The sequence below is a fragment of the Meriones unguiculatus genome, chromosome 1, assembly GCF_030254825.1.
Source record: "Meriones unguiculatus strain TT.TT164.6M chromosome 1, Bangor_MerUng_6.1, whole genome shotgun sequence".
Classification (NCBI taxonomy): domain Eukaryota; kingdom Metazoa; phylum Chordata; class Mammalia; order Rodentia; family Muridae; genus Meriones; species Meriones unguiculatus.
The window spans coordinates 98,770,122-98,782,990 of NC_083349.1; the positions used below are offsets into that span (position 1 = coordinate 98,770,122).

The window sequence follows — 12,869 nt, forward strand, 5'->3', positions numbered from 1 at the left end:
CCATGCGTGCTCTATAAAGAACACCAAGGGTAGGCGAGGTGACTTAGAAGGTAAAGGTGCTCGCTGCCACTCGGGAAAACCTGAGTTCGGTCCTTGGAACCCCAAAGGTAGGAGGAGAGAACTGACTCCTACAAGACGTCCTCTGACCTCCACAGGTAGGTCATGTCGCCACACCTCCATCATACACTAAATGAGTGATAAAATGTAGAAGTAAAGCAAAACAGCAACAAAACATAGGTAGGTGTGTTGGTCTGTGTGTTCGTGTAATCCTAGCACTTAGAAGGTAGAAGAAAGGGGTCAGAGTTTCAAAGTCATCCTTGGCTACATAGTGAGATTGAGGCCAGCCAGAACTATCCAAAAATCCTGCCAACAAATGCAGTTCCCTTTCTTTCTTTCTTTCTTTCTTTCTTTCTTTCTTTCTTTCTTTCTTTCTCAGCAGGGTCTCGCTCTTTAGGCTGGCCTCAGTCCAGGATGGACTCAGACTTGCAGTAATCCTCCTCCCTTTACCTCTCAACTACTGGGACAATATCGAGGCTTGAACCACCTTGCCTAGCTTCCATGTAGTTCTAACAGGCCCTGGGCTTTCTCTCCTTTGCAGAATCCTCACTCACTTTGAGACTATTCAGAGAAATAAGATGGTGCTACAATGCACACCACTGAAAGGGTACCGGTACAGCAAAGGCCACTGGTACAGCAACAAGCCTGTTTTACATGAATCTCATTGAAGACCCCCTCAGAATGAGGTGCTTTTAGAGTAGCATCAAAGGCCAGGGCTCTGTGAGGCCTGTTAATGGAAAGATATTAATTTCTGGTCTTGGGTAGAGATGTTCTATTCCAAGTTACCCCCAAACAGAAAAGTTAATCCAACTGGAGAAGTCAGTCACCTGGCTAAAGGCCCATCTCTCAGGAAATAGGTCATCTTCAGCCATCCTAAAGAGATTGGGGGGAAATGCATTTCTCCAATGAGATAATATGCTTTTCCCTCAGAGACAGCCACCCCTGCTGCGTCACTGCAGAGCCATCCGACGGTTCTGTTGGGTCAGCTAGGTTTCCCTTCTCTTCTCTGCTTTCTCTTTTAGAAACTGGCCAGAGCCCAGGAAAGCCCAGGATACTTTGGGCTTCCTTACTATTTCTCTGAAGCTCTCGTCCTACCTTTTTGGTCATGTTTGTCTACTGTGTGCCTGACTGCCATGGCTTAACATCCCAGCTTAACCCAAGTGTTGTGGTTTCTTCTGGTCCTATTCTCTATTTCCCACTTCCGGGCAGATTTCCAGCTTGCCTGTCTTGTTGTTCTTCCTTCCTTCCTTCCTTCCTTCCTTCCTTCCTTCCTTCCTTCCTTTCTTTCTTTCTTTCTTTCTTTGTGTGTGTTTTGTTTTGTTTTTTGAGACAGGGTTTTCTGTGTAGCCTTGGCTGTCCTGGAACTTTATAGGCCAGGCTGGCCTTGAACTCAAAGATCCACCTGCCTCTGCCTCCCAAGTGCTGGGATTAAAGGCATGTGCTACCGCCAGGCCTGTTGTTTTTCTTGTAAATTCTTAACGAAAAATGTCTTTGAGCTTCCTTCAGAGCTGAGCTTTAAATTCTTTTACTAACTTGACTAAGAACCCTGAGAAGGGACCCTAATTTCCCTAGTAACATGTGATGCCCTAGGTAGGGCTCCCCAAAATTTCTGATAATAGTATGATGGTGTCTCAGACCTATCATCGCAGCACTCTGTAGATTGAGGCAAGAGGATCATCTGGGAATTTGAGACAGCATGGGCTGCACTGTGAGTTTCAGGCCAGACTGGGCTACAGTAGAAGACCTGTCTCAGAAAGAAAAGAAACAGAGAAAGAGGAAAAAGAAAACAAGCGTCCCTCAGGGAGAGAAAGGGAGGCATGTTGATGGACACACAGAGGCAAAGGTAATTCCTCCAAGGAAAGCACTCTCTGGAATGAAGGGAAGCTAATGACACAGGCGTAAATACCAACCACATGCTTGTATCTATTCAGCAAAACGAGACTCTCCAAAGAAATAAGAGTACAGGGAAGACACAGGGGGTGGGGAAGCCCGATCTAGATGAGGTCCCAGAGGTAGCCACATGGGCAGCATGGGGAGCAGGGAGGCCTGTGCAGTCTGAAACCTTCTGTCTGGTAGGAGGGGGGAGCAGACCCAGAGAGACACAGCCAGCTTTTCTTTTGCTTCCGTGACAAATGGACTCTAAGTATCACTTTAAGTAAAGCTGATAGGGCTGAAATTATGCAGCCATGGGCTAAATGTTTTTGATACATTCTTACCCCCTGTCTCAAAGCATGCTGTTTTCCTCTTGCCCCATCCCTCCTTGACTCTCTTTGGCTACCGTCACAGCAATGGCCTGAAGACTCAGAGAATGAGGATACAGCATGCTTGTTTTACAGGCTCCAGCTTTTCTCTCCCAGTAATTCTCAATTCTAGTAGGATGCTGGCTCTAGTCCAAAATCCCAAGTCAGATGTGTCAGATCTAGAACCCACAGAGGAGAGTGTCACCTTTGCTTGGTTGGACTTCATGATAATGACACACAGAGAAGCACATAATTAAAGCAGGTCCAAACTACACAGAGGCATGCACATTGATTTACTTATTTGGATTCAAGGCACTGCAGTAATATTTAGAGGGGTTTTCCTGTCATGAACTCAAAGAAATGCTTAGTATTTTCCCTCTAGCTGTCCCTTTCAGTAGAATGAATGTTGTCCTCTTCATTGAGGTATTTAGTAGCTGTCAGTAAATATGGATGATAAGGATGGATAGCTGAGTCACATAATGACTTGATCATAAAGAATGACTATACGTCTTCATTTTTGAAAGTCAGACTTTCTAACTATACTTGTACATGTGCATTATGATAGCAGGACCCAAAACGTATCACTTAATCTGCCACGCTCAAATTTTTTATGCTTAAATTTGAAAATAACCATCTCCTAATAAATTTAAAATGACTTGAAATAGAATCCCACTTTGGGACCAGAAGGATGGCCCAGGGATAAAAGTACTTGCTGCCCAAGCCTGAACGGCCTTAGAAATTCAAAAGGAATAAAATACTCATGAGTATGTTTGATAATATTATTCCTCCCTGCTATACTACAGAAACTGCAAAACATTATTGAAGGAATTTAAAACTGAGTCTATGACTTAGTGGTAGAGTACTTGCCTGAAGAGGGTTAAGGAGAAACATTTTGGAGGTGGTAATGTTCATTTCCCTTTGTAAATGGTTAAGAGGGTAATCATTGTGTGGTGACACAAGCCTATAGGCAAATAAACAAAACAATCTCCCTAAAGAAACCTGTTGGAACACTTTGGTGAAATCTGAACACAGTTGCATTCTAGTTGATACTGTGTCAACGTCAGTTTCCTGAATTTAAAATTTTTACCCTTGACATAAGTAAACTCAACCCTGGTCTGACAACTGTAATCCCAGCACTTGGAAGGTGAAGGCAGGAAGATCAAAAGTTCAATGTCATCGTATTTTCGAGGTCAGCCTTGGCTTCATCCTTTCCCCACCACACACAAAAAATAATGCAACAAAAATCCCTGCTAAGCTAGCATAGTGACACACAAACCTTATTATTTCAGAAAAAACTGTGTGTTCTTCCATTCGCAGAGTAGAATTAGTTTGCGGTGTTCAATCAAAAGTCGTGTTAGGAACTTGATTAACATTGCTTTGAGTTCTATTGGATCAGTTTCAGGGTCTATTACTGTTTGAATCAAATGGAGACGATTTTGCAAAAAGTTAGGCCGTGGGGACGCTGACGAACATATCAAGTGCAAAGAACGGTCCTGTGTATGTTGACAGTCTTCGGATTATTTCTTTTAATTGTACTTACCTCGCTTCCTTCCACCTTCGCCCAGTGGAAGGAGGGAGGGAAATGGTGAGGATGTCGAATGGCAGGCATTCAGGGGACTTCTCAATCCGTGTCCTCTCCGGTGTGTTTTCAGAGGACGCACGGTGGAATTGAAGGAGGGGATTGAGAAAAAAGAATGAATCAAAGAATGCCCTTGAATATGTTTCAGAGGGAGGTCGTGTAAGTTTCTAATTGTTGAAGTTGCTGTTCCCAAAGACCGTGAGACCCTGGAATTCCAGGACAGGAATCCTGCGTGGGGACTGAGGACTACCGAGAAGTGTTATTTAAGCTTTGGGGTCGGGTAGGGGGAGTCTGAGGTGGGGCTGTGTTGCACGGATTGGAGGAAAAGTCACAGGTATTCCAAACACTTGGAACAAACTGCACAAGCACACGCAAGAACAGTGACGGGTGTGAGGGAGGCAAGGGGGAGAGATGCCTTTGGAACAGTAGGTAGTGGCGCTTATGCAAAGCCATTAGTACCAGGTCAAGGACTTTGGACTTTGTCCTGCGACCACTCCAGAGGATATCCGTGACCAGAAAAGTAGTTAGATCCCAAACCGGCTTTAAGATTACTGTGGCTGCTATGAGGGAAACTGGGTGGTCCTGTGTTTAGCGGCGCCACCCTTCCACCTGCAGGGGGCGCTGTCAGGTCCGAGCGTCCTCCCCTTCCCTTCCTTGTCGCTCCAGGTCCGATGCGCTCGGAACTCGTCTACTTTTCCTGGGCGCTCCTGCCTCGAGCGGCGACCAGTGCGTCCAGACGCGCCCCCGTGCGTCACCTCCGCCCCAGCGAGGAGGCTGCCCGGCAGTGCGGGGTGGCTCCGAGTGCGGCGTCTGCGCTCGAGCCGCCCGTCCGGGGACCTCTGCGCGTCTGAGCCTGGCCTTGCTGTCTGCCACCCGGTGTTTGCATTTGCCCTGAGAGATGTAGGCAGACAGCGAGCAGAGGCTTGAGATTGCTGCTCCGCTCGAGAAACGATTTCCCCTGAGCCACCTGCCCCCAGCCTGTAACCAGAACTTCACACTGGCGAAGGCCTGGCTACACTCGACAATCCACGTTCCTTGCATTTGTTTGCTTCTGCGCTTAAATCAGGTTCCTAGTTGAAGGGAATCTTGGAGTTCGGTTACCAATACCTTAACGCTCTCTGACATCTTGTAGATTTTGCCTGCACAACCTCAAAGATCGCCTATGTTCCTGCGACAACTTTATGGGAAAATATTTATTCATTTATTTTTGAGAAAGGGTCTCAGTCTGTAGACCGTGCTGGCCTCGAACTCAGTGACTGACCTGCCTCTGCCTCCCGAGTGCGGGGAATTGAGATGTGCACCACCACACCTCGCAACTTTACATGTTCTTACCGCGAGTTTCCTTTACGCAACTTCGATGCCATTAAAAGCAGTGCCTCCTGCTGTGTACACATACTCAATCCTGGGATATGATAATGAACTACTTACATAAAAGTGCTACTCTTTTGGCATTTACATCTTAGTGAGGAGAGATCACCAATAGATGACTGAATGCTAGGAAGGCGTTAGACAGGGTGTATGCTAAGAGCTGGTAGTTGATGAGGCTCATCAGGAAAAGCTTCTTGGAGGTTTTGGTGCTCATAACTAGCCTCGTGAACACCTCGGCCCTCCAGGCAGGGTAAAGGGTAAGGCCACGGGAGCAGGAGTGTTGTTTTCTGGGAATAGACAAGGTCAGGGTGACTAGAGTGTGATAAACCATGATTGACAGTTGAGAGGAAAATGTTAAAATTTGTTGTTGTTGCTATTCGGTTTTGGTTTTTCGAGACAGAATTTCTCTGAAGAATGTTTTAAGTAGGAGCGAGGCGTGTGGCCTTGTGCAGAGCTTTGAAGTGTGTGATCTTTAGATTCTGAGACAGCGTTTCCCGCGGCCCCGGCTGGTTTGGGACTCAGCACACAGCTGAGATTGGCCTGTTCCTCTGCCTCTCCCTCCCTCCCAGTTGCTGGGATCAGAGGCTGCACCCCTGCTTGCAGCTTGCAATGTGTTTAATAGCAGCGAGAAGCCATGGAATATTCTTCTACAGAGGGCTGATTTGGTTCAGTCACTTCCGGCCACACAAACCAGTCATTGAAGGTAACTGATACATCAGTTGCTTTCTGAAACTTCCTTTCCAACTCCTTCCCAAGCTATAGTCCCTCCGCCTCTCTCGTAAGAAAAAAAAAAATGACATTTATCTCGTGGGTGGGGCACCTGCCACCGAACATGCATGGAGATCAGGACACTCTGGGGGTCAGTTCCCCCTTCCACCATGCAGGTCCCTGAGGCAGGACCCGGGTTCTCAGCGCTGGCAACAGATGCCCGTCACCGGCTGAGCCGTTTGCAGCGGTCTGTGATGGGCTTCGAAATGTTACGGAACGTGTTCAAAATGTGGGAGATTAAAAAAAATGTAAGTCTCTGTATAAGAGGAAAGACTTGATGATTTCATTCAGACCCTATGAGGTTGTGTAAAAGATTAAGAACAGCAGTTTCAAACATTTTTTTCATCTGTGAGAGTTTTTTTTTTTTTTTTTTTTCTTTCTTCAAAACGGCAGGACATGATATCAGTTTGAGGCCAGGCCGTTTCTGTAAATGGTCTTCTCATCTATGAAATGAAAACGGAGTACTAACACACTTAGAAATTGTTCAGTGATGAAGCACAATGTGCCAGTGTCGCACAGGGCCACTAACTACCATAGCATCTGAATCCTCAGGACGAAAGGACAATTCAGAGATACTGCTTCCATATTCCATAGCTTTCCGGGACCTTCACGTCTATTCTGGGTCGAGTACGAGGCAGGGGAAAAAAAAAATAAAAAATCCTGTCTCCCAGCTGAAGCTATGAAAGAAAGCTCGTAGGTTTGGGTGGACACACGAGCATAAATACTACACGTTCGCGTTCTCACGGCGTGGAAGGCCGGTGGAAATAAGGCAGTGTCTTCCCCCAGCAAACACTGAGCCGTAGGTTTTGTGAGAAGGGACCGATCTTTTGTGCAATGTGTTTAGTATCCAGTGCATGCTGAGGGCACTCCTTATCTCCGTGCTGGGAACAAAGTACACACACCCCTTTTCGGAAACACAGGGCCTAGGATCTCCCAGGGCTGGACGGGCTCGCCGCCTGCAGGACGCACAAAAGGGGCGCTCTGCCTGCTCGCACGCCCCCACTCCCAGGCCCGGCGGTTCGGGTTCGTCTTCAGGGTCCCTCGGCCCCGCCCCGGCAAGGGCCCGCCCAGCTCTGCGCGCGCCCCTCCTCGTCCGCGGGCGGCCGGAAAACCCGGAGCGAGCTGGCCCGGGCCGGCGGCGCATGCTCAGTGGCGAGCAGGTTCGGTCTGCTAGTAGGAAGCTCCAGCGCTCCACCGGCGGCGGCGGCGGCAGCGGCGGCGGTGGCGGCGGAGCCGCCGGGTTCCCCAGCAGCGACCTCGGGCCCTTCCCCGCCGCGGCCCGACCCCGACCCCGGCTCCGCCCCGCGCCGGGCCTCCGGCCCCAGTTCCCCGCCGGCCAGCGGGCGCCACCGGGCCGAGCGTCCCTCCACGCGCCGTCTCTCGGAGGGCCAGGCCGTGCCGGGGAGCGCAGCCCCGGCGGAGGGCGGCCCGGGGCGGAGCGGGGGGCCGGCCCCGGGGCGGCGGTGCGGGATGCCGCCGCCGCCGGGCTGCGTCGGCTGTCGGCGAGCGGCGCGCGCGTCGGGTGGGTGTCCGGCCGCGGGCCTCGCCCCCCAGCCGCCTCGCCAGCGCTAGCCGGGCCGCGCGGCGCCCCGAGGGGGCCGGGCCGTGCGCGGGCTGCGGCCCTGCTCCGCGCCGCCAGCCGCCGCCCCTCCGCCCGCCCCGGGGCTCCCCGCGGGCACCATGCAGGCGCAGCAGCTGCCCTACGAGTTTTTCAGCGAGGAGAACGCGCCCAAGTGGAGGGGGCTGCTGGTGCCTGCGCTGAAAAAGGTAGGAGCGCCGACCCCGCTCCCCGGCCGCAGTCCGCGCGGGGCCGGGCGGGGAGGCGGGGCGCGCTCCGCCGTCTTTCTTCCCGGTCTCGGGGCTCCGGGACGACTGCGCGGGCTGCGAGCTTCCCCGCGCCCGGCCGCTCCAGCTGTTGACACTCGCCCGGGGTGCGTGGGAAGGCCGCACACGGTCGGGGAGGGTTGGTGTGGACCATCCAGGCGCGGAGGCGACGGCTGCAGGAGCCTCGGTTTTCCGTGGAGGTCAAAGAAGGCCACTGCCTACCTTCTCGACCTTACCGAGCTGCGGTCAGCCTCTCGTTTTAGGAGTCCAGGGCTCTCTTTACTGGCTCGAGAGTGCCCTGGCCACAGTGCTTGCCTAAGTAATTGCGAAGTTGCCTGCCAGCAAGAACATGGCCTGCTTGGCTTTGCTCACCCTCGGTCATAACTCCGAGTTCTCTTGACACCCCTGCCCCCCACCCGCATTACAGGGGCGATGCACATGCCAGTGTATTGAGATTGGGTCTTCTGGAGAGTCTGAGAATCTCTGAACCGTGGTTTGGTTTGGTGTTTTGCGTTTTTAGTCTTTGTGTCTTCGGGATTGCTAGAGGTTAAAGTAAATTATTTGGAAATGTTGCTACACTTTGAAAGTTTCTAAAGCAACATTGTGAACTGTCCACCGTTTAGTTTGGCTTTAAACATTTTTAGCCTTTGTAACTTTTAGTTTGCCAGTGGTTAAAGTTATTTGGGAATGTTGCTACATTTTAAAAGCTTCTAAAGCAACATTGTGACTTAGTAAATACTGTACTAAGACATCTGAAACGCGGGTGGGGGAGCTTTGAATGGATTTTAAAACAACCAAATTGTTTTTGTTTTCATTTGCCTTACCTGTAGAAATTGTTTTACTCTTCCCGTAGTTTTAATCTCGATTTCTTGTTCAAATAATTTTCATGCTGTCTTTGCTAAAATACAGTCTTGTTTCTACTGAGATTTGAGTGTTTGCTGTACCATTATGTGGAGGCTTCTGTTTTACGAGAAGGTTTTGAAAGGTGTTTCCTATTCCTTTTTGTTTCTTCCTTGCCCTTCTTCCCTTGGTGTATTATGGTGGAAACTGTTTGCTTTATTTTCAGACTTAGGTTTCTGGTATTTATCCTCAACTGTCTCACTCCTTAAAACCTCTGTCATGTTTTCTAAGGAAATCAAAGAGACCACCTTGTTGTGCATGCATGTTCATTAATGGTCCCATGACACTTCAGTTAGTTTTTACATTGGCTTTACCTGCACACTTGGCTGCTTAGCTTGTATAAGTGGAGAAAGTATGCCTCATGCTAGAAGCTTGGTAGCTTGACAAGACGAGACAGAAAATTTGGCTTAATGTTCAAAAGTGCTCTAGAACATTAACCAGTTTGGGGTATTTGGCTTAAAAGAAAGTAGCTCCTATTCTAAGGAAATCTCCAAAATAACAAGAATCCTTTAAAGTGGTGGAAAGAGCATTGTAAAAGTAGGCAGACCTCTCTAAGCCTACCAATAGGTAGCCCTTGCCAAAATCTATTCACAGACACATTTTGTTCTGCATTGTGTTTTGTTGTTGTTGTTTTTCAGTTTATGTAATTAATCACCACTATCTTAAAATGAGAAATATCAGATACAGTCTGAGTTCTTATTTTTTCCCCTGAATTATAGCTAGTCTTGCCATACATTTTCACCATCTGTAAACTGCTAGAGCTGTAAATGGCCACCTTCTTCAGAAAGAGTTTTGTTTCCAGTTTACCACAGTGTTGCTCATGTTCTGTAGCTTCGTGGTTGGTTGGTTTTCCACTTCAAGCAAAGATCTCCCTGCAGAAGTGACGTGAAGAGGGAGTTTACAGACTCTCTTTAATGTGTAAGGTTCTTCCCTCACTTGATGCCCACCTGCAATGCTCTTAAGACATGGAGACAAAGTTGGGCATACTTGAGACTGAATGTGCTCTTGTAGCTTAAAACTTGGGTTATTCAGTGTGCTGGGTCTTTCATGTAGATGTGCTCTTAGACATTTTGTGTGGGTGTGTCTTTATCTTGAACTTTTTCTTCAGACTTTAAGCTACTTGTAAATGGCCAGCTATGTCTTTTCTTACCTGAGGCTTTTTGGACAGGCTGTTCCCTTTTATCTGGTCTAATGCTACTCAACCTCAGAGATTCTCAAACCCTCAGGGCTGAGTTGGATGGTGCTCCATTGTTTCCTCCTCTCCTACCCTCTCCTAATTTAGCAGTGAATTTTAGGTTCCCATTTATTTGTCCATATTTTCCCCAACTAGAGAGTAGCTGTTATCTTACCCTGCTGGACTACCTACCCACGTGCTGTGCCTAACACCTGTTAGGACTCAATTTTGAACAAGTGTCTTTGTATGTTACTTTGAATTTGCCAGAGGTCAAAGTAAATTATTTGGAAACGTTGCTACATTTTAAACAGTTCTAAAGCCCCGTTGTGACTTGGTGAATCTTCAGACTGTCTTCTCTTTTGGTTTGGCATTTGACTTTTTAGCCTTCGTGTGTTACTTTTAGTTTGCCAGCCGTTAGTTATTTGGAAATGTTGCCAAGTGTGTAAGGGGATTCTTAAAATAATGCCCTCCCCACACTGGTTTTTAACTTCTTAGTTAGCGGCTTTAGGCTTTTGATTGGCTCAAAACTCTGAAGTCTTCCTCTCTGTGCTGCTGCCCACCTTTAACATGCTCTTGTGTCTACTCTCCTAACTGCCTGGAGTTTCCTCTCCCGGGTTACTATGCTGTGTCTCGGTTGAGTTCCTTACCCGCAGCCCACTTGCCTTTACACATTTCAGAAGTTAGAGTGTACTTTTGAACATGTTATACACGTGTTCAGAACTGTTGATGTCCTTTACATTAAAGTGCGGTTTTTAGCATGTAATTTATAGGATGGCTTTACCCCGACCTTCCTATTTGGTTTCCTATCAAAATCTTTCTAGCTTTCCCCGAATGTATTCATTAGGCCCCACAGTATCTTTCCTACTCTTTCAGTCACATCCCACAAACAGATGTTGCTTGTTTCAGAACAAGTGTGACCCTGGGCACTGAGGCTTAAATGACATAAAAAGACTTAAGTTGAAGGTGGTATCAGGTATGTCTGGGGAGAGGAGTTGTTTTTAAGCCAGGGTTTTTGTTTTTAGACAGTCTTAGTCTACATCCTGGACTAGTCTTAAACTTGTAGCGTAGCTATCCTGGCTCAACTACCCTAGTGTGGGGTTATAAGTACGGGCCAGCACACATGGCCATTGATGAGTTTTAAATAGGAAAGTAACACTTGAATTTTAGAAACTCTGCTTTGTCCAGGAAAGGGATGAATGAGACCTAAGGTAAGAGAGAAAAGCAGGAAGGCTGGTTTAGTCAGTCCATTTAAGAGGAAATACACATTTGCATTAGGATGGATGCTATGTGAGCAGAACTGAAAGGACAGAACTGGCAGGACCTAGCACCTCACTGTGTGATTGTAGGAATGTTAAGGAAGTGGGGCGCATCCTCTCAGGTTGGCTTGCAGGTGGTCACTGAGCTTTGGGATGGAGAGGAGTGGCATGATGAAATGCTCGGAACATGTGGATTTTCAAAGCCTTTTGGATTGTCAGGTTTCTCCGGTCGGCAGCTCAGATCTGACACTTGATGCAGCAGACTTGGAAGTCTGAGGTGAACTGGATGAAGACTGTGTCTGCAGAAAGACTTATGTACAAGGCAGGTTTGGTGGTACAGACCTGTTGTCCCAGCTGCTCAGGAGACTACTGCAGGAAAATTAAACTTTCAAGCCCAGCCTGGACAACTTTCCTAGGAACTTGTCTCAAAATAAAAAGTAATAAAGGACTGAGGCTGTACAGTCAGTAGTAGATTGGAGTGCAGACCTAGTGTGAGCTCTTGGGTTCAGTCTACATTATTGACAGAAACACACATGAATATTTGTGGTAGGTTTGTTCCGCTCCGTACAGCAATCTAAATGTCTGTTAGTCCATCAGTAACCAACAAGGAAGCGAATGAATTGCGATATAGTAATCTAATGGGATAAAAGAGAACGCAGGTTACTGATGGACGTGGAAATGTGGCCAGCCTGCCAAATAACTCACAAAGCCAAACTGAAACAGCATGAGCTATACACCCGTGCTTTCACAAAATTCTAGGAAGTACAAAGTAATGTGGACCATTGGTTATTACAAAGACAGACGTTTAGGTTAGGTGTGCTGACACAAACCTCGAATCATAGCGTATGAGAAGTGAAGGCAGAAGGATCAGGAGTGAAGGTCATTCTTAGCTACATGGGGAGTTTGAGGCTCTGAAAGAACAAAACCAGAGACCTTTTACTGACTTGATTGTGCTAATGGTGTCATGTGTCTGTATATGTTAGGTATTATCAGATTATACAACTTAGAGCTTTGCAACTGATTGTTGAAGAGCTGTTATATACCAGTATAGCCATCATCTTAGATTCTACTACTGTTTCACCGCACTTCTTTATCATATGCCTATCCACTCTTCCCTCCCATCAATCTGTTGTTCTGAAACAGTCTCTCACAATGGAGCCTGGAACTCACTAGGAAGCCCTGCAAGTTTCAGACTTGTGGCAATGGTTTTGGCTTAGCCCCATCCTCTCCAGTGATGAGCTAACAAGTATGAGCTGCTCTGTCCAGCTTATCTGGTTTGTTTGTTTTTTTTAAAGACAGGGTCTCTCTACGTAGTTCTGGCTGTCCTGCAACTCACTATGAAGACCAGGCTTGCTCCACCTGCCTCTGCCTTCTGTGTACTGGGATTAAAGGGGTGCATCACCATACTTGGCACTTATTTGATGCTCTAATGAATTTTATAGTTACAGATATAAGCATACTTTGTTCCTGAATGCTTCAAACTGTGTCAGTAACTAGAAATCAATAGCTTTTTTACAGTTCTTTTTGTCTTTATAAGACGTTTATGTGTAGTGGAATATACAGATGTTATTTAATGAATGTATATTATCAAAGTTGTACTGAAGTGTAGAACATTACCATGGCTCTTAAAGTTCCCTTCATGCCATTTTAGTCAATTCCTGCTGACCCCCATCAGAGATAGCCACTGTTGTCACCTTTCATCA

The 12,869-nt window shown here is 47.5% G+C and overlaps 1 protein-coding gene across 2 annotated transcripts in view; it reads left to right on the forward strand.

Moving 5' to 3' along the window:
* Window positions 1-7,613: 7,613 nt before the first annotated feature.
* Sos1 (SOS Ras/Rac guanine nucleotide exchange factor 1) overlaps window positions 7,614-12,869 on the forward strand; it is a 78,633-nt gene continuing 73,377 nt past the window's right edge. Inside the window, exon 1 of one of the 2 annotated variants that reach the window (XM_021634352.2) lies at window positions 7,614-7,779. In XM_021634352.2, the coding sequence (XP_021490027.1) occupies window positions 7,693-7,779 (87 nt within the window). In that variant the 5' untranslated portion in view covers window positions 7,614-7,692. The remainder of the gene's footprint in view (window positions 7,780-12,869) is intronic. The other variant, XM_021634354.2, reaches the window with a different exon arrangement.